At 45.4% G+C, this 24,693-nt stretch overlaps 1 protein-coding gene across 1 annotated transcript in view; it reads right to left on the bottom strand.

Annotated features, from left to right (window-relative positions):
- Window positions 1-23,258, bottom strand: part of VOPP1 (VOPP1 WW domain binding protein) — a 65,869-nt gene extending 42,611 nt beyond the window's left edge. The window contains exon 1 of the mRNA XM_049817123.1: window positions 23,083-23,258. Coding sequence (XP_049673080.1) covers window positions 23,083-23,133 — 51 coding nt within the window. The 5' untranslated portion in view covers window positions 23,134-23,258. The remainder of the gene's footprint in view (window positions 1-23,082) is intronic.
- Between the last annotated feature and the right edge of the window lie 1,435 nt (window positions 23,259-24,693).

Below are 24,693 nucleotides of genomic sequence, written 5' to 3'. Positions count from 1 at the left end.
TATAGGTCCACACCTGGAGTTCATCTAAAAAAACCCAACCCACCACATAAGATCCGTAGCAGTTGAACTTTGATGTACAATATTTAATGTCAGATACATTCATAGAAGCATTAGTTGTTAACAGCTCAACTATGTAATCTGTTTGATACAACACAGATCAAAACATATAATCCAGTTCTTTCTCCAGAGGTTCATATCCAGATAACCAAATTAAGACTCAAAAGGATCAATTTTCTTTATTTGAAGCAATATTGAAATGGGTAAAAGTGACATGCACGTGAATGCTAACAATCTGCAGATGATTTTCAGTTCCACCTGCATCTCACCACTGTGACCGCAGCAGTACCACTGTGGTGAGAGGGTTAGACAAAGAAGGCAAAATGGGCAGCAGAATGTTTTTTTGAGGATTTGCCATTCATCTTTGACTCCATACACATCCAAAAGTGGTCAAATTTGTCTGCAGTTTCAAGGGCAGAGCACAGTTAAGAGACCCCAACAGCCTGGAAGTCCCACTTCATCCTGCAGACTATATCTTGGCATGGATGCTTTTGCCATCTCTCAGTTCAAGTACAGCAGTAACAGATGTTTGTGATATACAATCAGTGCCTCAAAATCCAACAGGCACTGAGTATCAAAGTGCATTCCGTCAACAACACAGGCTACAAAAAAAAGAAAAGAAAAAAAGACCAACCTTCCCCACCCTCCAAAAAAAAAAAAACAAAAAAAAAACCCAAACCCACAAACCCAGCACAAGCAAAACAAACAAAAAACCCCCACTTTCTCTCCACTTTTTACAACAAAGTTTCATACAACACAAAACTGAGCTTAAGAAACCTTCCACGGCCTGAGCCTCTTATCTAAAAAAATCATTCAGCTCACTGGAAGATCACCCAGCTGGGTGATCTTGCCCAGCTGACTCTGGGTGAGCAACTTCACCCAACTTGGCACAAGGCTCTCTAGCAGATCATCTTAGCTCATCTTAGAGAAAGCAGGGTGAGACAAGCTTTCCCACTGATAACAGCCAAAATCTAAACTCTATGATCTCTCAAGTCTTACTGAAAGGCAAACAGACAGAAACCTTCACAAACACCACTGCTTTTCTTCCTAAATGCACAATGCATCTCCCCAACTTTGCCTTTTCAAAAAAAAAAAGTGCACAACGATATGTACATTAAAAACCCAACAAACCCAACCAAACCAAGAGCTCCACCGCAAAGCCTTTTCCCTTGAGAGGCACAAACACCATAGGACAGATGTTAGCCACATTGCTTGTTACACCAATGGAAGACGCTGCAGCAGTACAGCCATAAACATGGGACAGCTGTATAAACCAAAACTTATTACTAAACAATAGTGTGAACTAGAAATCACATGATAAAAATTCCATTTATGCAGTACAGCTCTTACGAGTCACTCATGATGATAAGCAGCCTTCCTTCTAATGCTCATGCCACAGAAGGGAGCTGAACATTTTCTGCAGAAGCAGTACGTGTATTCCAACCGTCTTCTGACAGCTGCACTTATCCACAGTCCTTCAGGCTAAAATCTGTCCATCTCTTCCTACAGGCACGCTCAAGCAAGCCTCTGAGCACTGAATTTTGAAAATTATGCTAGACTAGTTTCTCTCTCAGTGTCAGCACAGGAGGTGAACACATACTAATTTACCCTCTGGCCAGCCCTATCAAAAGCAATGAAGCTTTGTGACATGAGTCAATACGTACTTTTCAAGGCAGGTTTTATGGTCTTTAGCTCTCGGTGTTGAAAAGTCCTTTAATCCACTAATAACCCCATGCAGAGTAAGTTACAACTAAAAGTCAGTAACATTACTGGAATCCAACTCAGACCAATGAGTTGTTGTATTACAGTTCCTTAGAAGCTTAGAAATTAAAGTTAGCTTTATTTTAAAGATCAGTTTGAGCTTTCTTTCCCCATATCAGAGGGCAATCCCAAATTTTCAGCAGATACTAGTGACCAGTTTCTCCCTTAGGAATTTAAGTGCACCTCCAAGTCCTTATTTCTGCTCTCCAAGAAATGCTTGCAGCTAGGAGTCAGAAGTACAGAGAAGGGCAACGACAATGAATAACGAGATGGAGCAGCTACCTTTCAAGAAGGGTCTAAAATGTCTGGGAGCCTTCAACTTGGGAAAACAGATGCCTGGGTGATGGGCAAGAGCAAGGTTGAATGCACAGCTGAATGAGGCTGAATACAGAACTATTATTCGCCGAGCCCTGTAACATTAGTTTCAATGAACGCCCCTCGTCCTAGCAGGAAATCAGTTTAAGTACTCCATTACACAGTAGATAGACGAAATCTGAAATCTCTTGCTGCAAGAGTTTGCAGAAGCAGACAGATTCAAAGGGGACTAGACAAATCCATGGAAGACAGATCCGAAACAGTAAAGAGAGCTACACCCTAATATCTCTGATCCAAGGGGTCCATACACTGGAGAAGTATGAAGGGAATGGACCTCTGACAGCAGGCAGGCTCATGGCCTTTCCCGGCACAGCACCTGGCACCATCCGAGACAGAGTACAGGTACAGACGGACACTTGTCTCCTTTCTTCCAGTCTTGCAGTCACATATATTTCTCAATGTGCAATTAGCAAGAACTCAATTAATAAATGGTGTGAACAGAATACAACTTTGGTCTGTATCTGAAGGTGACAAGGCAAAAAGCCTTTATAAAGGTGCCAGAAGCATCCTTATAAAGCGAGGCGACAAAATCCCTTTTAAAAAAGTCCTCAAAAAAATATCTGCATTCTTCCAGCAGAATAAATTTAGGACACTGAACAGATTTTGAATGAGCTAGTCTTAGCAAAGTCTTTTGAAATAAAACCAGCATGGCAGCAATATATTTTATTTCTTATTTCAAACCAAATAAATGAAATATTCATCATTCAGTATATTCACTGTATAATCACCACCTAATTGAGTTTTAACCACTACCACATATCTCAGGGGCAGGGATAAAGTATTAATTACCTAAATACCACAGAACACGTATAAAATATTTCAGACACATGATCTCTGACCCTACAGAGGGTATGAGAAACAAACCAACCAATCCATCAAAACACCTTCCGCAAGTTCATACATGGAAAAGTTATGCAGTATTCAATACACCATTAAATATTCAGACTCTCCCTATATAGCTGCAGTCAAAGAATACAAACCCCATGTTTATGCAGATTTAAAAATCCATAAACAACCACAAATACTATCTTATGCCTGCAAGACACAGACCACCCAATTTAACACAACAGCTCTCCAAGTAGAAGGAGCATCTCCTCTCACCCACGCAAAAGTACCATTGTATTTCATGGCCCGAGAACTATCTAGACAAGGATTTAGAAAGGCGTCTGATTTTGACCAACACCTCCCAAACAGCAACATAACATATGGATGGGTCTGTGTGGTAGCTTATTGAGGGTGCTTTTCATGAAAGCACTGTGATAAAGCCACAGAAAGTATTTTAGGTTTCCAGACAAATCAAAATCTCTGGAATACTTTTCTATTTCTATACTTTTCTAATACCATTTAAAATATTTTCTGACAAACTTGGGCAAGCATCTGGAAAACCATAGGGAACCCATAATTTTGAGATAACATTATGACTGAACTTTGCTTGGAGTTAGAATTCATTTGAAGACAAATCTCAAATCAAAGCTGCATGGATTTAAATAGGAAGACTTTACTTTTTTCTTGCAAAATGATATAACCAAGTTCCAGAATCAAGATACAACAGAAACAGGGTAGTCCTGCTCTGACAAACGATGGAGGAGAGTTTAAGACTACTCAATGGCAATGCTTGGGGCTCCTTAAGGTACAACCCTAACTGTATCACAAGACAAGCACTGCCTAAGGCTTTTCAGGCCAAAAGGAAAGTTGATGTGACCAAGGCCATGAAACAAAGGGAAAAAGAGAACCCCAGAAATGAATCTTTCTCAATAGAGGGAATGAAACGGATATCAAGAGTTTTTAATTTTTTTTTTCCTGAAGTTTCATTAAAAGCCTTTAAGTTCGTTAGCAAAAAAATACAAATTATGAGAGAGGACCTACTGAGAGAAGACCCCCAGCCCACAGTCAGAGTGAGCTTTGCTTGATGTTAGAACCAACAACATAGCAAGTGATAATTCTGTGGTCCTTGGTCCTCCTCCTTAGTACTCAGTAAAAGGATATCAGAAATCCCTCTTGCTCACCTCTGTTAATGGTAGATGTGATCAATTTTATTTAAACCAGCTTTTAATCAAACCAGTTCAGTCAAACTTATCTCTGTCTTTCCTATGGCTTTTAATCCATGGCTTCCAAGACTATCTATGAACAGAAGTTGATATTTCTTAAGAGCTGAAAGAGGAATACGGGACAAAGATCACAAAGAAACATGCCCAGGTCTGGCGGCAGAGCCGACAGCAGAACCCCACTTTCCTAAGTGACATTGCCCTTAACCATGGGGCCATACTTTTATACTGCTCCCTATAAAGTATGATAGATAGATCACATACAAAAACACTGGTTGGAAAAATATCTTCAAATATATGAAGAAATGAATGAGGTAACTGATTATTTCTAACACAAGCCAAGCTCTAAAGAAAGAACATGGGTTTTTTAACTCTCATATCACCATACCGGGCTCTTCTGCACCCAACAAAAAAGCCATCCCTATCATCAGGATTCATTATCAACTTTGCCGACAGCCTCAGCTGAGGGACAGAGCACTGAGGAAGTGGGAAGCTTGGGCTGTGTATCCACCTACAGATTTATTCCCTCCAGGTCAGGTTTGGGGCATATTTGCAAGGCACACATGTAAGCAGCTTGCTTCGACACTGCCTGCACTGTGTCTGCCTGATAGAAGAACAGAGAAGTCTTCAGGGATGTTGTACAAGCTAGCACTATTTATGCACGTAAAATTGTGATCACAAGCTGAAGACTCAGGGTTTCCTCTGAGCCTAAATCCACAGTGTGCAACAAGAAACCTGGAGTGCCAATTCCACACGTTGGTACAAAGAACTTTAGGATTGATGGTGCTGATGTGCATACTTTCATTTGAAAACTGTTTCTCTCTTTTCTTTTAATTTCACTGCATAGAGCCCTTGAGTGGTCTCTCTTGACATTAGAGCTGCCAGTGCTAAATCAATCCTCATTTACCAGCCCTGTCACCAGCCACAGAAACATAATATTGGAAAACTGGACTAGTCCAGAAAAAGTGTAAATCATTGGATTATTTCAAAACATTTAAAAAAAAACCAAAACAGAACAAATAAAACCAATTAGAGCAGCATAGAAGAGACTTACACGGGAATGTATAAACTCACCTCTATGTATTAAACATCCAGTTCCAGGTACATTTCATCAGTTCATATAAATAAAATTTTTAAAAAGTATCTAAAATTGCCTTAAGATTTTCATTAAAGGAAAAGGAGAGCCCCAAAACCAGCCTCAGCATGAATTCCCTACCCCAGTCCCTATCAGACAGGCAGCAACTGGGGAAGGTACTGTGAACTGGCACAGCAATGTCAGCAACACCACAGCCCCACAAAAATCTGGTGCTTAGAAAAGACACTACCAATGCCCTAAGCCCAAATGTTACACAGATCTGTTTTACAACAGTCTTTAAGGTTGGGAAAGGCATAGTAGGTATTGCCTTCTCCACAGCCTTCACTGTACCACTTTTCCCATCTCCCTAGTTATTGCAGAGGAACAGTGATTATTTGAAATAAATCTCTCCAGTGCCACACTCCTTGCCCGGATGTGCGACAACATTCATAACGCTGCTACAAGATGCTCACAATGTAAAAGAAGGAGGGGAGACAGATTTTTTTTATGAGCTATTTATTAAATATAAATATTTCATATCAGCATATAAATTAATTATGTAGCAGCAGGTAAACTCCAGATGGTGCCAGCTTGATCTGAAACTTTAACAGAAATCTTCAGAGAAACCCACTCATATTAGGGAGTTGGGCGCATAACTATTTTGGGGGGTTCTGAAACTAATTGTTTCCTACATTCCTACAACAAATAAATATCTTTGTTTTCTTGGCATCCATTAAGTGTCCCAAAAGACACACTGCACAACAAAGAGGTAAGGGAAAGGAGGCAGTAGCAACTGTCACCCTGCAGCCAAGATCCACCCAAAACAGTTAACGTACTCTGCCAGGATATGGCAAATCTGTGTTGAAGTCTCTCTCCCACCCAGAAGGAACTCGAACCTTTCTCACCCTCTTGGAAATGAATCAACATCAAGCTGCAGGCAATCAGAGGAGACATCATCTCAGATTTTTGTGCTGACAGTGTTTCTACTTGCATGAAATGCATAAATATAGGAGCAAATGCCCATCTACACCAGCATCCCATCTCTACCAGGAGACAGTAACAAAATTTTGGGGACATCATGTAAAAAACAGGAAGGGCAGAACTACCTCCTCCTCAAAAGACCCAAGCAGATTCCCCAAATCCCCCACGTAAGCACTTCCCCAGTCAAGGCCATGCTGTTTAATAGCAACCAAAAGACCTAATGTCTCATCCTTTTTCGTCTTTAATTTCTATGTTCTTCTGTCTCTGAAGGGGTATAATTGGAACAAGTACCACAAACACAGGTCTCCCTCTTTAAAGGGCATCTAAACCACTGAGCTATGGTGTAGCTTTCCACCTAGCATAGTGCATATTTTGTTTGTATTTTACACAGTGGAGAAGAGCGATAATGTCAACAATTGACATAAATCAATTCCAGTATACTCTATCTCCTGCAGGCTAGGAACTATTCCAGAAGAGTGACAAACACTCAAATCATCCTGAGGACATAAAGGAGATAAAACTGGCCTCCCACACCCTGGGTGAACGCCAAGCTTTTCAGAAAAAAGTTCCACTCTCCTCTGACCACATATTGTAAACCTATACTTCCAATTCCTTAGCTTTCAGAAGTATTTAAACAAAACCAGCCTTTGAAAGGGCTGAAACTTTTTCAACGTGCTGTTATTTCTGTTTTGACCAAAAATATGCAGTGGCATTGACCCAATTTTGCAAAACTTTAGACTGTCCTAGGACTGCATATTTCAATGAATGATTAATTAAAAGAAAAAAAATGAAAACAAAAAGCTTCAAACGCAAGTGTCAGCCCCTGCAATATTTCAGTGTGTGTGAACACAGCACTAAAAAGACAATAATAAGTTAAACAGATTTAGTCAGCTATTCAAAGAGGTGGGATGCAGGTGAAGACTTCTGTTAGTTCATATTTCACCCAAATAAATACTGCCATCACAAACAGTCTGAGGTTAATTAGATCAACAGAAAGTCATTAAGTCAAGTATACAATCCAAATACAATTATAGCTCAGTGGTAAATGTCCAAATGCATAAATCAAGAGACTAGGATAAAGATGCCTATACAATAAGAGTCTGGATGTATCTATCGATCTCAGATTCACCACTAACAGGACACACTGAACAAACATTAAGGTGACAATTTGATAGTTCCACAAGGAGAGGAGTCCCAATCCAAGAAATTTTCCTCCAGACCACTCACATGCCTGGATGGATTCATCCCGTCTACAAGATGTCTAGCATGGGACTTCCAAAAAGGCCCATATTTAGAAGTCCATGAAAAGGAAGAGCTTGTTGCAAAGCATGTGCTTACCTAAGCCAAAGCAAGTGTTTACTGTGAAGTCAAAGCAGTTTCCTTATAGTGTACTGGAGCGGGAAACTAGGGAGTCAGAAATATTAAGCTTCTAATTCTGCCACAGACACTGCACATGACACTTTCACTACTTTCTACCCACTTACCCATCTGTACAATGGCTACGCATCTAGCCTGGATGTGACTGGAACATGCTATGGCATATTTAATGTTCTTAAGTACTGCAACATCCTTCCGTGAGAGGTGCCAGACAAGCACACTTCTTGTCATTCCAAATAATTGCAAAATTCTGGGTTTCCCCATAAAAATCTAAGTACTAGCTGTCAAAGACTTCTGAAGCATAACAGTCCGATTTGCTCTTTATTTGATTACTTGTGTTTGAATAAAGCATGAAGAAATACCATAAACGTACAAATAGGTTTAATCTAATTTGGAAGATGGGTATTTGGAGAAGCCATTACCATGAATGCAGCATATATCAAAGTCTAGAACATCATTAAGAAAGAGCTGCTCCTCCAGAACAACGTATAGCACTGAAAAAGAAAAGAATGGTTATTTTTTCTGCAGTTGAAGAGCCAGGTATTAAAGTCAGGTACACGATTTAGTTTTGCCGCCTTCAGTGCACGTTCTAGGAACAGGCATCTGGGCATGAGCACCACCTCTTCCCTGCAGGTCCAGGTAGACCTTGCAGGCAGAAGATGTACACGGCACAGTGGCAGGACACCAGCCGCGCTGGCTGTAACCATCACGCCGGCTCCACAGGCACTTCTGTGACAAGCTGACACGCGTACACCTCCCAGGCACAAAGGTGGCACATCCCTGCCATCAACTGGCTGCAAAAACACCCACCAGGCTGAGGGACGGCCAAGTCCAGACAAATCTGGCAAGCCTGCGTAGACACAGAGGTCAAATGCCTTGGAAGAGTCATGTGTCCATGCGGACGGCTTCACAGTCGCATCTCAGTCCTTCCTCAAGACCCACGTGTTTACAATCCTTATGAGCGAGGCAGTCACCTTCGAGGAGATGTCCAGGGAGTCATTAGCAGTGCTAGAGTAACACTTGCAAATGCTGACAATGAAATTACAAGCGCTATCCCTACCACTGTGAATAAGGCTGCCGAGCTTTCTCTAGGCAATATCAGGAAACCCAGTATTAATTGTCCCTTCATAACCTTGCTTCACATTGTGTGTTAATTTCACATCTCCCTTGAAGGAAAGACTTTTTACAAAGGGTTCCTGTTTCCAAGCCTCTCTAGATCTTTTTCAAAAGCTTGCTGCAGGAACATTTCAAAAGGAAACTTCTTAAAAGTTATTAATTTTGCTCCATCAGGCACTTCCAGACAGTGGGATATCTGCAGACACTGCTCTTTTTTTTTTTTTTTTTCCTCCATCAGACTTGCGTTTGGAAATCTATTTAACTGAATCTATTTAACTGAACTTGAAGCTCTGTAAGAAATTTAGTATCTCTACACTCTATTTTCTTGGAAGCAAGCAGATCACCGATTATGATCAGAGTTAAAACTCTAAAACATGTAACTCGTTATCCTCCTCCCCACCAGTGAGAGTGCTGCCACCAAATCCAGTAAAACCAGTACATTCCAGGGTTTCTGCCACAGGCTAGCAACTTGCATTGTCAACACCTGTGTCTGGAGGTCCCAGAACATAGAATAATGTACGCTCCTAATAAAATTAATGAGATTATATGTGCTGTATGTGACATTGGCAAGGTAGACAAAAGTAAAGCAAAATCTTGTACAGTGTCTCTGCTCCAGTTCTGAAAATTGCCCTCATACCTGTTTATACCATATTTATATACCTTGAGCCCTCTTATCCATCTGAAACTAAGAAATAATCTTTTTCTTTGATCCTAGGCAGGAGTTTACAGACATACCTCTCATTAATGTTGATGAAAATGAGATAATATTTCACTTTCACTGGTTTTAACAAGTTAATATAGTACAATAATTTGGTCTTCCTCCTCTTTTCACTACTTCACACTTGCCTATCAGTCCCATTAGGATTATTCTTAATGTATCTGCACACTTGCAAATTAAACAGTTTTCACGTTACAGAAGCTCCCACAACACCTCTCACGCATCCTTATGTGCTCTTGCACAAAAACTCTCAAATCGCATCTTCTTCCAGATGTGTAGTTTGAGACTAAAAAAATTAAATCCATTAAACACCTGAGAATTTACACAGTATCATAATGATTTTGTATTACCCATGGCCTGTTCCTGCCTGTATTCTCTACAGTTCACAGAAAGCTTACCAGCTGCCCCACAGTCTCATCTGCCTACTTTCCATCTACATTATGCAACAACCATATGTCTATTAAAAACATTCCCCTAACACTCCTTTGCCCTGACAGCAACAGCAGCTTACTCCAGGGTTGATACCCTACTAAAGAGAGGAGGCATAAATACAAAAGGAGAAAGGGTCTGTACACAGGGCAGCCTGCCGTAACGAGGGGTCACCCATGCTGCAAAGGGAATTCTAGAGAGAGCAGCAAGCTGAACCCTCAAATCTCTAGCCTAACATACAAAAAGGAGAAAAGCATGCAAGGAAACAGATATTCAGGCAAAAGGGACAGGATGGAAATCTGTATTTCTTTCAAGTAAAAAGGATTTTTAATTATATTTTTTTTACTCTGTATCCAACACCTAATTGCAACACACGAGAAACTTATTTACAGCGCACTTTTAAGCACAGACAGTACAGCTTTTCCCTCTGCAAATAGGGCAAAGTAAAGCAATGATGAGACAGGCAAAGTCCACGTGGGAAGTGGATGTGCCAGGGCTGAATCATAGATGGGACTGAAGAAAGCCTAGAAAAGAAAGAAGAGGAAAGTACAGAAAAAGTTGAAGAATTTTTAAAAAGATAACTGGGACTCAGCAGCCAAGGAAGCGGAAACCATTGCAAATCATTAAATCAGTAATACGCAAAAGAGAGAAGAAAGCCATCCTAAGCCAAGAAGGGTAGAATGACGGACCAGCAAGGCCGAGGGGAGGAGGAGGAAGCCAGGTCAGAGCTGTGGGTGGAGAGATTATGTGGCAGCTTGAAGATAAGGTTAAACAGCTTGAGCTTCAGGCAGCAAGAGATGAGGAGCCAATAAAGTAATTCAAGGTAGAGAAGATGATGTGGCTGGAGCAATGAGAAAAGGTGGCAACTATACATTCAGGACAGTATATGGGACAGGAAATTAAAAACCCACAAAAGCAAGAATAGGGGAAGCCAAGAAAAAAAAAAAAACACACAACAACTACAAAAAAACAACCCAGCAGCCGCCGAGACTCCAGCAGTTGAGAGTTGAGCTGAGAACTGCAGGAACATTTTCAGAGCCAGGATTGATGTTCCCAGACGAATCACCGGTGCCCAGAGAGCTCCTTTCGCTCACTTCCTCCCCCCCAGCCTCTCGCCCCCTTCCCGCCTTCTTCTGAGCTATCCTTAGCTCACCCTGGCACAACCTTGTCGGGGCTAAGTGACTGCAAGGAACAGCACCCATCTCCTCCCCAGTTTCTCCCTGAAGATTTCAATTACCACTACGGTAGCTCTCACTGGCTTTGGCTGCATCTGATTTTTTTGCGAGTCACCTTCCCCTCTGCAAGCGAGGGATAAACCCACGAGCAGCAACGCAAGTAGGAGCCAGGCTGAAGCACACATGGTCATCTTAGTCATCTCAAAGCAGCCCAGGAATCTCCTTGCTCCTCACCAGGATCCTGGAAACTGTCCAGCCCTGGAAATTGTCCAGTACCCGCCAGACACCTCACGGGGGACTGGCAACTTCAGCATGAAAAAAGATACTCTGGGAAGCAAGAGAAAGCAAAACCAGCCCCAACTGATGGAGCAGCAACACGTGTTCCCTCCTCCATCATCTGCTCTGCCTACGCATTGCACTACATGATAAGGATGCCACCAACAGCTAGCAACAGGTTCATCAAAAGCCAAGACAACTTCCAGTCAGAGCAGTTTTATACGTTCACCATACATGCATAGCACATCAGACCATGCTATAGGGCAAGGGGAACAGGAGCTGATGTGTCTCGCCAAAGCAGCACAGGGGTGACAGAGCTGGGGAGTCTCAGTGCAAACACACACACAGCAGGTGCCAATATTGCACTCCGTGCACCGGCAGTTTCCAGAGCTTAATCACTGTGGATGGCTATCATGGAAATAAATGCATATTTGCAAGCTATTCTTAGGATTCACCGGAGAGGCGATTACCAAATTACCCAGTTACATAATCTCTTTTATATAATCACTATGATGCTCTTCTCCTTACGCAACACGGAGGGTGACCGCAGCCGGCTGAAGTAGCTCCTTCCCCAAGGAGAGCTGCACCAGCAGCACCGTGGGCGGATGTGCTGGCTACCGCAGGTGCACAGACGAGCGACGGTGAGAGCCAACTTGAGGCAACCAAGCTTTTCAGAAGCAGCGGTGTATAAACGCGTGCCTTCGGCCCAGGGAAGACACAAGCATCCCTGCCCACGCTGTTCCAGCAGATGCACAGAGCAGAGATCACCTGCACCTCTAGCTGGTTGAGATGCAGCCAGCGCCCTCCGGGCAGCATGACCCAGCACTCGCTAGAAACAAGTGAGATGTCTTCATTGACTTTTAATGGGCTTTGGATGGGGCCCAGGATTAGGGCTTTAATAAAAATAGGAGGTCAAGATTACTATAGAATTAAAACAAGCTTAATCCAAATGCCCTTGGCTTTGTGCCACAGTCATGCCCATAGTTTCCGTGCATGGGGAAAGCCAGGTGAAGCTGCAACCAGAACGGGTTCCCGCAGGGCACCTTGCGATGGGTGCACACATGGGAAGCTGGCAGCGCGGGTCAGCATAGCCACTCTGGGAAGTTTCACCCGCCAGAAGGTTTCGGGCATACCCCAATGCTCCTACAGCATATTCAGGATCCCATCCAATGCCTTCTAGGAACACTAAAGACATCTACGCAGAGGATTGCCACGTATGGGGTGTAGCGAGATACAATTTACTAATGTTCACCCAGGGCTTTAAGAGGTCAGCATCAAAAGCATTACGTGCAGTAAGCGAGAAGCACAATTTAAGTCCTGGATTTCAGAGAACAAAAGCTCCAGGATCCACAGATCACCTGCAGATCCTGGGACACTTTTCCATTACCACACTGCGAGTTCAACATTAAGCTCAGCTAGCTACGCACTGCTGACATGATGGGAAAACCTCAAACTGTGAAGCCCATCAACAACAAGGTGTGGTGGGTTGACCCTGGCTGGGTGCCAGGTGCCCACCAAAGCTGCTCTGTCACTCCCCTCCTCAGCTGGACAGGGGAGAGAAAATATAAAAAGGGCTCATGGGTCAAGGACAGTTTAATAAAGTGAAAGCAAAGGTCATGCGTGAAAGCAAAGGAAAACAAATGATGTTATTCTCTACTTCCCATCAGCAGGTGATGTCTGGTCACTTCCCGGGAAGCAGGGCTTCAGTAGGAGTAGTGGTTGCTCCGGAAGACAAAAAAAAAACGCCCCCCCTTCCATCTCCCTTTACTTGGCTTTTATGTCTGAGCTGTCATATGGTATGGAATATCTGTTTGGTTAGTTTAGGGCAGCTGTCCTGGCTATGTCCCTGCCAAGATCTTGCCCAGCCCCAGCCTGCTGTTGAGGGGGGCAAAAACGTTGGGGAGACAGCCTTGATGCTGTGGGAGCACTGCTCAGCAGTAGCCAAAACACTGGTGTGTTGTCAACACCTTTCTAGCTACCAATGCAGAGCACAGCACTAGGAGGGCTGCTATGGGGAGAATTAACTCCATCTCAGCCAGACCCAATACACAAGGCATTAAGACTGCTAAAACCCAAAGACCTAGTTCTGTAAATACCAAAGGAACAGAAGACAGAACAAACTAACAACTTCTATCTCAATTCACCTCTTCCAATTGACACTCAAATCCAAAGGCATCTGCCTTAGCTTTTTCTCAAGGTTACACAACTAGTAGTACTTGGGCATTATTTGGCACTTACCGCCACCTCCTCTGCTCCATACTTTCCCTAGAAATACAGGTCATCCCAAGCAATATGCAGGCAAACCCCCAGCCTTAGCATGGCATAATATGCTTTATGCTGGGACACACATGCACGAGTTTGGGAACAGAAACTGCTATCGTTTCAGCTACAGAAAAAAAAAAAAAGTAATGAAGCAGCTTAACGTTATCTTACTCTATCTCAAACTACAGGATGACCCAGTTCTGAAGAGGTTTAACCCAATCCCGTATGCTATTATTACTTCTGTATGACAGCTGGGAGATGTGAGTTGCCTTAGTCAAAAAGCAGATCAGAGCAGAATTGGGGTCCCTCACGCAAAACCCCGCTGAACACGTCAGTGCCCGTTGCAAGAGCACTGCTGATAGCTTGGGACCTGCAGGCATCCTCAGCGCTATTGCTGCTCAAACCATTGAAAATCACGATTCTCATTAGGGTTATTTGTTTGGGATAGACAAGACAGCACTCAGGACAGGAGCAGCTCATGTCAGCCTTAAAAAGAAAAGCGAACCATGCAGAAGTAGATTTAGAGCTTCTCACACACACCTCTTCCCCCCACCCCCGCTTTTTAGGCTAGACAACTGGCTGACCATTTGAAAGCAGCATATTCAGAGAGGAAGGTTTCCTCCTCTGTTTTGGACCAAAATCCTGCCAAACTTAATGGCATTTGAACAAACGAAGGTGGGATTTTACACCCGTTACCCTTCCTGTACTGGGTTGAACCCATGGCTGCAAATGCAGCGAGGAAATAGGGCCCTGAGCTGGGAACTCGCACTGTAAGAGAGCCAGCAGTGAATTCATGGATCTCGCGTACACCAGTATGGAGATAATTACCTGTAGTGATAAGCAATGTTTTTTTCCCCTGAGGAGCAGAAATGAAAGAAAACACTTGCTTGACTCATCCTTGCCCAGTTCTTGCATCAAGAGCTGAAGCACACTTACAGTCACCCGCCACAGCAAGAAGCACCTGTACTGGCTTTCCACATTTACAGAGATAGCATGAGGAAAGCAGAAAAGAATTCACGATGTTAACAGGTTTTCTATCCACTTCAGTGGAGAGATTTTATAAAACTGGGAGAAATGAAACACCAAGTTACACCTGGGCAATTCCCCGGGTAGAGATCCTTACATTGTCTGTTACCATATCATTATGCTTATTTAGGAGTCCCTGTGCAGTACAAGTTTAATATCCATCTGTTGTGTCGACTTTAAAGGGACTGTACTAAAACCAGCACAGTATAAACAACTAAACTTCTCTGGTTAGGCAAGGAGCATCTCCTGTCCAGAAAGGGAGAAATACAGACTCAGGCTAGATCACACAAGAGAATTTCGTTGGCCTATCTACGTCCATCAGGCATGCAGAAAGACACAACTGTGCCAGCAAAAAAACCCCAAGTTTGCAGCAACTGAAAACAAGCCTGTCTTTGCTACTACAGCCATTGGCTTTTTTTTTTTTTTCTTCTCTAGTGTACATTCCCTGATAGAGCTCCTAATTTCTTGAAGACTAAATCTTCTAGATGACAGGCACACTACCAGCTCTTAACCCCATGGTAGCATAAGCCTCTCGCTGCAACTACACTGCCGGCGAGACCGACCTAAGCAGAGTAGGTCTACAAAATCATCACCCTCCCTTGGGTGGCAGTGCCATTGAGCCCCAAGAAGCTGATGAACTTGTGCAACAAAATACTCCTCTCACATCAAGTGTAAGGGTCTTGAAACACATGCTGCCTATGGTTTCGGTATGCCATCAGTGAGACCCCTGCCACACTCCCACATGCTCACACTCCCTTCATATTAATTTCAGGATTCTCCAGTTCTTCCTCCTCTGAGGAAGGATCCAAACAGACTGGAATGTACGTAACTAGAAAAGCATAAAAATACCTTAAATGCATTTGCTTTAACTTAAGTGTATTGGAAAGACAGCTTTGTACAGGTACGGGCTGCATGCTCGAGGTCCGTGATCCTCACCTCTAACTCCACCAGTGCAAGACCTGAGAAGGAAGGATCCACCCTCACAACTATTGCCAGATATTTAGTTGCATGATGCCTATCAACATCAGAGGTGGGACACCAAGCCAACTGGCACACAATCATTCCTACTGCAGCTGGAAAGGACAAGCTGCTTACAGAGGACTCGAATGCAGGCAGGGCTGGAGTGAGGGCACACTCCCACCACCCTGCTTCAGCACCCTCCAAAACCAGCCACTTTCCACCATCATTGAACCTCGAACCTAAGGCCCAGATCACTTCACACTCACTTCCAGTGAAAGGCCAAGTTTTTTTTTCTTTCAGACCTCCAAACGAGAGAGACAGAGCGAAGGGTGCACTGGAGGACTGCTGTGTTTGCAGTTACCCATCGGCTGGACTAGAGGACAATGGTCAATGCACCAGCTGCAGCTGATGGTGGACCTTCCCAAGAGGTACGTTCTCCAGCAATGACCCCCTCCTACCCTACAGACTCGAAAGGCCGGGGAGGTCATTAGCTCCAGGTTGAGCACTTCAGCTCTGATGGACACTTGGCAAACGATGTGGGAAAATGATAGGACACCGTCTGGGAAAGTTAGTCTTATGTAATGGTATCTTTCAGGGGAAAACAAAAACCAGACTCTGTTAGTTTCCTGTTCTAGCAGCACATGCAAAAGGTCTGCAAGATTGCCTTCTACTCCAGTACAAATACAGCATTATCTAGGGACATGATTTAGTAGTGGACTTGGCAGTGTTAGGTTTATGGTTGGACTCAATGATCGTCAAGGTCTTTTCCAACTTAAATGATTCTATGATTCCTATTAGGTGACACCTGAGGTACTGAAACAAGCATGCTACCAAAATGGGTAGTCCTGCTCCAAGCCATACGTTCCCCCTCCTCCCTTGCAGCAAGTTTCATGATGCTACCACTGCACAAACCTCTACTGAGCCAATGGAAAACTATTCCCTCTCACTTTTTTCCCCCCATCCTCTTTTTGGTGGCTTAGTCATCCATAGCATAGTGGGCTGATCTGATCCTTATGCGACTGGCAGAACAAGGTGTTAGGGACCACCCCTGCCAGCAACAACCCACCTCTGCATTGGATGAGACATAGAATAGAAACCACTTCTTGCTAATTGCTTTCCTTCTAAAAATCTACCAGACTGAAAGCTGAGTCATTAAGAAAGAGGAAGAGATTTTTAGTTGAGTTATTTAAAACAGGGGTTTAGTTAACACCTATTTAGCACAAAACTGAAGACACACTTGAGAATAAAGACATTTTTAACTCAGCAGTGAAAACTTTTCCACTTAATATGTGAGAAACCTGTCAAGATACATTGTTCTCAAAAAGAAAAAAAGAAAAAAGAAAAAAAAGAAGAAAGCATTCAACAAACCCAGACTCCCCCCTCATGGCCCCCCCCGCCCCCCCCCCCCCAAAATACCAGGCATGGTATTTCATCTCATGTATTACCTTACTGATGTCAGGAAAGTGATAATATCCACTATTTAAGACCTTATCTTTCCCTTGTCTTGGAAGTGCTATTTAATGCCCGAGATCCCAGGCTGTGTTCCCAGCCAGCCTTCAGACAGACCTAAGATTCGTTGCCCAAAAGGCACTATTTGAGCAAAGAAAAAAAAGATTGTTTTAGAAAGGCTTTGCCTCTTGCTAGTTAGAAGTGAGTTTATATTTGCCATAATAAACCCTAACAGGATTTCAACAAAGCTGCCCGCAAAACACAAAAACTGTGGAAACAGCTGCATTGCTGAGGATACAAAGCAATGCAGCATCTTCAAAAATTAGGCTCAAAAATTAAAAAATGCTAGCTTTCTGTAATTTTTTTATTTATTTATATGTATTTTACTTTTTATCACAACAAATTTGAAGTATACCAGAAGCCACCTTGTCTCAGCAAGAAAAAAGAAATTTTTACTTTATATTCTGTAGCATAAGCTCAAGCATTAATCTGTTCCTGCTTATAAACTCAGCCTACACAGATAAGCAGAGCAAACCTGTATGTGGGCACACTCATTCTAGTTTTCCTAAGCCTCTTCCTAGTGGAGTAAACCAAAATAAATTTGCATGAAACCAAACAGTTTCTATCGAGCATTTTTTCACTGATTTTTGCTAAATCCATTTTCAAAGAGCAACCGAAGTTTAAAGGCTTGCTTTGGTCAAGTTTACCATATCCTTCCAGACACCTGCATTAGCTGAGTGGGAAGTACCAAGATAAAAGAGAGTCAGAGGACTTCCCTTTTATAGAGAAAGCATAATGGAAGGTGCTAAAAATTTTTGCCTGCTGTAAAAAATACAAACAGGTTTTATAGATGCTGTTTCTGATGAAGAAAGAACCACAAGCCCCAAAAAACCCACGACACAGCTATTCACACCTCCCCTGAGAGGATGCAAATGGCACTCAGCCACCGTTCCCTTCCCGCAGCGAACACGAATCCATCTCCTCAGCAGGAGCAAAGTGAGAAAAGTGTGCAAGCTCAGTCCTCCTGCCTGGAAATCACAGCCCATCTCACTGCTGTCAAGAGGCAGGGAAGACTTGCCAGCACCAGTTGGATCCCCAAACTATAAATCATAAGTAAGCTTTTTCTTGCCTTCACTCAGCAATGCAATAGCCGCTTTCCAACCAGCTGCAAGAGGGTAAGAAAAAAAAAAAACACCACCAAAAATTGTTTAAGCTGCTAAGCCCCTACATAACTAAAACTAACAAGCAGGAGAGGTTAGTGGACACACCTACACTAACAACTCCCTTGCAGAATTTTTGGAGATAAGACTTTTCCCCATGGGTTTGGACAGGATTATTCCTCTCACCACCCACTGATGCAACACCCACAAGAGTTAAAACATCAATAGGACAGTATCAGTGGGCTTCCACAGAGAGGGGCACCACAGAGACAACAACCCTGGTATGCACGCACATTCACACGTTCAAGGGTACATACATTCCTATAATACATATATAAAGGAAAACCTGATAACTAACAGATAGAAGAAAATGCCAGAAACTGGGGCCAGGGTCCCCATAATCTTCACAACTTCTTGAACTCTACCTGTGCCTACTATAATCAAAATGTGGGGTTTTTTTCTTCAAGACCGGTCGTCTTCCCATCTTAACGTGTTCAGTCCTACAACGATTTAAAAAAAAACATAAAAAATAAACCAAACAAACCTCTTCAAGGAGGACAAGATTTTAGGTTTCTCTTAGTTGCTAAAATCTGTCCTGTTGAAGTCCACTTACAAAAATAATACTAAAAATCTCCGCACAGCAGTTACCCAACTGAGATGCACTAGCCAACTTTGCTTTTATTTAAACAAATCTTGTATGACAGACTGTCGGGAGTGTTTGAATGTTATTTCAAGATAACACATTTTGCTGTTCCTATGACACGTCCATTCTTTCATTCTTTTAAAAAAAGGCACTTCACTCTTTTGTAGTATCTTTCATCTGAAAAATTGAACAAGAGGACTACACTGATTGCTTTTTTCCAACCATCCAATTATCAGTATTTCTATCAGCATCCACATTATAATTCTTAGTAATGAGAAACTGAGCATGTAGAAATATCAATGCTAGTATTTCCAAAAGTGATGTTCTAAATTTTGTATAGCCATGAGGAAACCTTCGTGATGCGATTCTCACCCACATCTCTCACCACCTACAGCAACTACCACAGGCCTCAGCTTACCTTAATACAGAGCACTAAAAAACTTGACTTAAATATTAGTATTAGCTCCTATGTTCCTCTAGACACACCATATGGGCCAACCAGAAGCTTAGGCACCTAGAATTATTTGACAGTTTTGAAAGCTGAGGCTACCCAGCAAGCTACTCAGCAGCAATAACAATAAAACACCTTCTTTATTACCACTGCAGCACAAGCAGGGTCCTCTACCGGGCTTAAACAGCTGAGTTGAGCCTCCCCATCCTTGAGTTGAGCTTCAGCCACCCAGCTCTTCTTCAGCTTGCAGGAGAGAAAGCAAGCACTCAGTCTGAGAAGTAAACCACACGGAGATACTCTGGTGCCCTCATTCAGGTTGAAAATAAGCTTGCTTAATCATCAAGGGGGCGAGAGGCTGCTTGTTTAGTTTTATTTTTTTCCCCATCCCAAAGACATCGCTATTCATTAAGGTCACATTTAAGGTCAGATGGCCAAAGCCCTTGGGATGCCTAATGAAATAAAAGCAAAAAATCTTGATACATATCCCAAACAGACATCATTTTAAGGACATCTTCAAAGCCTTCCATAAAACCGAGAGCCATCTACTCATACAAAACTGAGACAAAACACAGTCCTGTCAGTGGAACCACGAGCCACGCTAGCGAGCGAGACCACTGGCTATTCATAAATGTTGAAATCATATACCCCAGTACTACGACTCTAGCAGACATCCAGGCTCCTGGTAAAAAAGGGTGTTTCAGGCAACTGCGGTTAACAACACACTGCTACCTCCAAGTAGCCAAATTAATCTTAAAGAGACAGATGGATGAAGATTCAACAGTGTTCATTTCTTTCTGCATGAACCAAAATTACCTGTCAAGTTATCCACCTTAAAAGTTCCTCATTTTAGCTTACATGTTAAACTGTTCAACTGGGACTAAGTTGTGAGCAAAACTCAGGGCATCTTTGTCTCTTCTCCTCTAACAACCAGGTCGTCTCAGAGCAGAGTTTCCTGGGTCCTTGGGGTTGAAGATTTTTCTCCCACCATGGGAAGTCTTTGTGGTTATGGTGGAAAATCCTCGTCAAACAAGAAAATTCAGAATTAATCCCCCCTTCCTACCACCACAGTGCTCTGGGCGCTTCTGTAATTAGTATATCTCAAGCTCTCGTAGAGAAAAGACTGGCATCCTAGCATCGAGAGCCAGCAATTTCTTACGTGTAAATCCTGCTTCAACAGCAATGCTTTCAGTCGCCTTCGTGAAACCACCCATCAGTGGATGCAAGTGCCTTTCCCAGCCCCTCAGTCCCTCTTTTGCATCTTCTGCCTTCACATCAGGAACAGTAAACCATCCCTTCCTCGCGGAAGCACGGCACAGTTACTGACTGGCTTCAACCCGAAAGCCACAAAGAAACACTCCCCACACCCGAACCGACACCCACCATGAATCTGATGTATGTTTACTTATGAGGGAGTTTATTCCTTTCATCAATATAACCAGAAATAGTGTTTTTGAATGCACTCAGACAGAAAATACATTAACATCTTGCAACAAGTATTTTGGGTAGTTTAACCAAGAAAAACTTTAAACATCAGTAAACTACTGCAAATTGCTCTGAAGGACTAAATGACTTTTTTCCCTCCCCATTATTCGGATAAGTCAAAGCCTTTTGCAAAATGCTGAATGAAAAATATATTCCTCAGCTCACACTCTGTTAAATACTAAGATCATGCTGAAGCTGCAAATACATTTAAAATAATTGTAACAATGCTATTTCAGATAATAGCCAGTATGGAAGTTAGTGCAGAAGACAGCAAAAGTTTCAAATACCAAAAACCTTCTAAATGACCAGATGTCTCCAATTCAGTTATTTAAACCCCCAGCTTTCTGTTTCTGGGCCTTTTTTCCCCCCCTGTAGGGTACAACTTAAAGCAATTTGTAATGCTTCTTATTTACATGGCATCTCATTTAAAAAGGTATCCTCAGCACTTTCAAAAACAAACAAAAAAAATAATCCACAAAAGCAGATGGCAAAACAAACATTCTAGACTAAAAGAAAAAGGAAAAAAAACCCCACAATTAAAAACAGTGTAAAAGCTTAATAACAGTAACATTGGCTACATCCAAAGAGGATTTATGCAGATTACTTTTTTCAGGCTCGCAGGATCTTTTTCAGCAGAACACGCGTTAAGAGAGCAGAGACATCTAATCAGACAGATCCTGGAGGGGCGAAACCCTTCACACTCTCAGATGAACAAATTCCCTCTGGGAAATGCTGGTGCCCGTTTCATTTAATCGACATTGTGCTTTCTCAGGAGCTTCTGCAGAGTCAAGGAGCAATCGCGGGCCAGGCTCTGGGCCAGGTTTACAGCTGGGGAAACGAGATGCAGCCCAATTAACTTGAAAAGAGTTACATTCATTTACATTAAATGGTGATTTTGATCCGAGTGTCTTAATGGGATGATGCTGGATGACATAGCGGGCAACATACCAGAAATCGTTCATCTACGTAGGTGGCATGAACATGTAGTAAACACCATTTTCATGAATTATACCCATTACTGAAAACAATAATTACACAGCCAGCACTCTGGTTTCCACGTATGGGTTTAGTGGTACGCTGGTTTTTAAAAAAACTAATTCATTTTCTGTCTAATCTGCTCCGTCACAGAGGCAACACAGCCCTCCACTCCTCCGCCAGCTTCAGCTAGACTGCCTCTGGGCTTTATAAACATAAAGACGTACGGAAGACAAGCCCACGGGCGTTTCCGAAATCACTCCAGCACGCTGCCACCGCATGTGCCCTGGCGATGACTCGAGCGTGCTGGCAAACCTGCTGCCAGGAGCTGCCCACGGCGGCGTGCCCGCCGTCAACCTGTCCCAGGGTGGCCACCGATGCCCCCCAGCCTGCCCCAACGCCAAGGTTAAACCAAAGACCAAGAGCCAGCTCGCCACCAGAAAACGGCTATGGGTCTGCTGGCTAAAACAGGAGCTGGTTTTCCAGCCCCATGACATAACTGCGTGGCACAGTTCCCCCCTCCAGTTAACGTAACCTGCTAATTTTGTTTGCTCGTTTGTTGTACCTACAAAAACTGCGCTACCGAGGCTTTCAGAGAAGTTTAACCACGCTGCTCGGTGCCGCCACGGCTCCTCCTGAGCTGATGCCACCGCACCGCTACCTCGCAATTGACGTTTTCTCCACGAAAGTGCACTTAAAATAAAAATAAAAGGCGCGCCTTCCATTTAACCCTTACGGAAAGGCGCACGCTTCGCGTCCCTTGGAGAGCCAGCCGGCCCCTTAGGAAGGGACAGCTTCCAACGGCTTGTGCCCCTGCCTACAGGTCCCGCCGTGCTCCGCTCCAGCACACCACAGGTCAATCTTCTTCCCCTCCCGCAATAAAGCGCTGGAAGCCAAGCAAGCCCGGTCGCTGCCAGCCGCCGTAACTCCTGCCCCCCGCCAGCCTCCCGCGGCACCAGAGCCCCGCGCCGCCGCTCCCACGCGCTCCTGACCGCGCGCCGCCCGGCAGCTGGCGGAGCCCAGCCCGTTCCGGCAAGGACGTGAACCCCCAAACAAATCCAGTGACACCGCTTCCCACACGCCGCCGCCGCCACCCCCCCACCCCCACCCCACCCCCCCCGCGGCTGGGTACGGGCTGCCGGCTTGCCCTCCGCCGGCCGCGCAGCTCCGGCTCGCGAGTGCTGGCGGATGCCCCCGCCGCCCGCCCGGGCTGAACCGGCCGCCGCGGGGCTGCCGGAGGCGCCTCAGGCGGGCAGAGCAGCGCTCCCCCCGCCCCCGGCCCACCTCACCTCCCACAGCAGCGAGAGCAGCAGCGCGACCCCGGGCTGGAAGCGGTTCATCTCTCTTCTTCCTCCTCCTCCTCCTCCCGCGGCGGCGGCGGGCTCGCCCCTACCGGCTCAGGCGCGGACGGGCGCTGTCAGCGGCGCCATCCTCGGCGGCGGGGGAGCTCCGGGGGCGGCGGGGGGACGGGGACGGGGACACGGAGGAGCAGCGAGCAGGGCGGGCTGACAGACAACCCGGGGGAAGGGGCGGCGAGAAGCCCGCGCCAGGGGCAGAGGGACGAGGCGGGGTAAAGCGGCGGGGACGCCTCACAGCAGGGCGAGGGCGGGCTGACCCGCCGATTCCCTCGGCGGCGGCGGCCGGAGCCGGACGGGCGGGCGGGCAGCGCCGCGGCGAGGCGAGGCGAGACGGAGGGCAGCGCGGTGGTCGGGCACAAAGAGGCCGGGCGCCGCCGCGGCCGAGGGCGGGGAGAGGAGTCTGCCCGCCCCGGCACCGCCCCGCGCCGCTGCCCGGCCGGGCGGGGGCGGTGGCAAGGGGCGGGGGGAGCGGGCTAACCGGCCCCGGCCCCGGCGCCCGGCCCCGGCCCCTGCCCCGGGGGGCGGGGAGCGGGCTCCGCGGCGGGGCGACCGCGACGGCCATCGCTCTCCGCGGGAGGGCCGTGCCCGCCGGCCGCGCTGACCTGCCCTGGCCCCGCAGACCGGCGGCCTGCCCCGGGAGGGGTGGTGCGGGGACCCCGGGGGAAGTGACCAGCCGGTCGGGGTGTCTCGGGTGCCGGCCCCGAGGAGGAGGAGGAGGAGGAGGAGGAGGAGGAGGAGGAGGAGCAGGCCCGCGTGAGCCTGGTGAAGTCCAACGCGGCCAAGTGCAGGTGGAGGGAGATGATCCTCCCCTCTGCTCCACTTGCGAGACCCCACCCGAGTCCTGCACCCAGCTGTGGGGGCCCCGGCAGGAGAGAGACACGGGCCTGTTAGAGCAGCTCCAGCGGAGGGCCACGAAAATGATCGGAGGGATGGAACACTGCTTCTGTCAGGACAGGCTGAGAGAGTTGGGGTTGTTCAGCCCGGAGAAGAGAAGGCTCCGGGGAGACCTTATTGCGGCCTTCCAGTACCTAAAGGGGGCTTATAAGAAAGAGGGAGAGAGACTTTTTACCTGTAGTGACAGGACAAGGGGCAATGATTTTAAACTTAAAAGAGGGTAGATTTAGAGTGGACATAAGGGGGAAACCTTTTGCAGTGAGGGTGGTGAGGCACTGGACCAGGTTGCCCAGAGAGGCTGCGGATGCCCCGTCCCTGGAAGTGTTCAAGGCCAGGCTGGATGGGGCTTGGAGCAACCTGGTCTAGTGGAAGGTGTCCCTGCCCATGGCAGGGGGGTTGGAACTGGATAATCTTTGAAGGTCCCTTCCAACCCAAACCATTCTGTGATTCTATGAGGACGATGCCTCCCTCAGGCTCGTGGGTGGGAACGGGAGCTGCGTGGGTGGGCTTAGCTCCCCCCCACCACCACCTGCAGGTTGCACCTTTGGCCCTTGAGAGAAGAGGCTGCGCTCCCAGCCTGGTCCTTCATTTCCTCAGCCTGCTTAGTAGTAGCCCTGCATCATCTTCTTACAAAGGTCTCAGGACCAG

Source organism: Accipiter gentilis, chromosome 14, assembly GCF_929443795.1.
Source record: "Accipiter gentilis chromosome 14, bAccGen1.1, whole genome shotgun sequence".
In the NCBI taxonomy this organism is placed as follows: domain Eukaryota; kingdom Metazoa; phylum Chordata; class Aves; order Accipitriformes; family Accipitridae; genus Astur; species Astur gentilis.
Note: the sequence above shows the minus strand (reverse complement) of the source record. Positions and strands in the feature narration are given on the sequence as shown.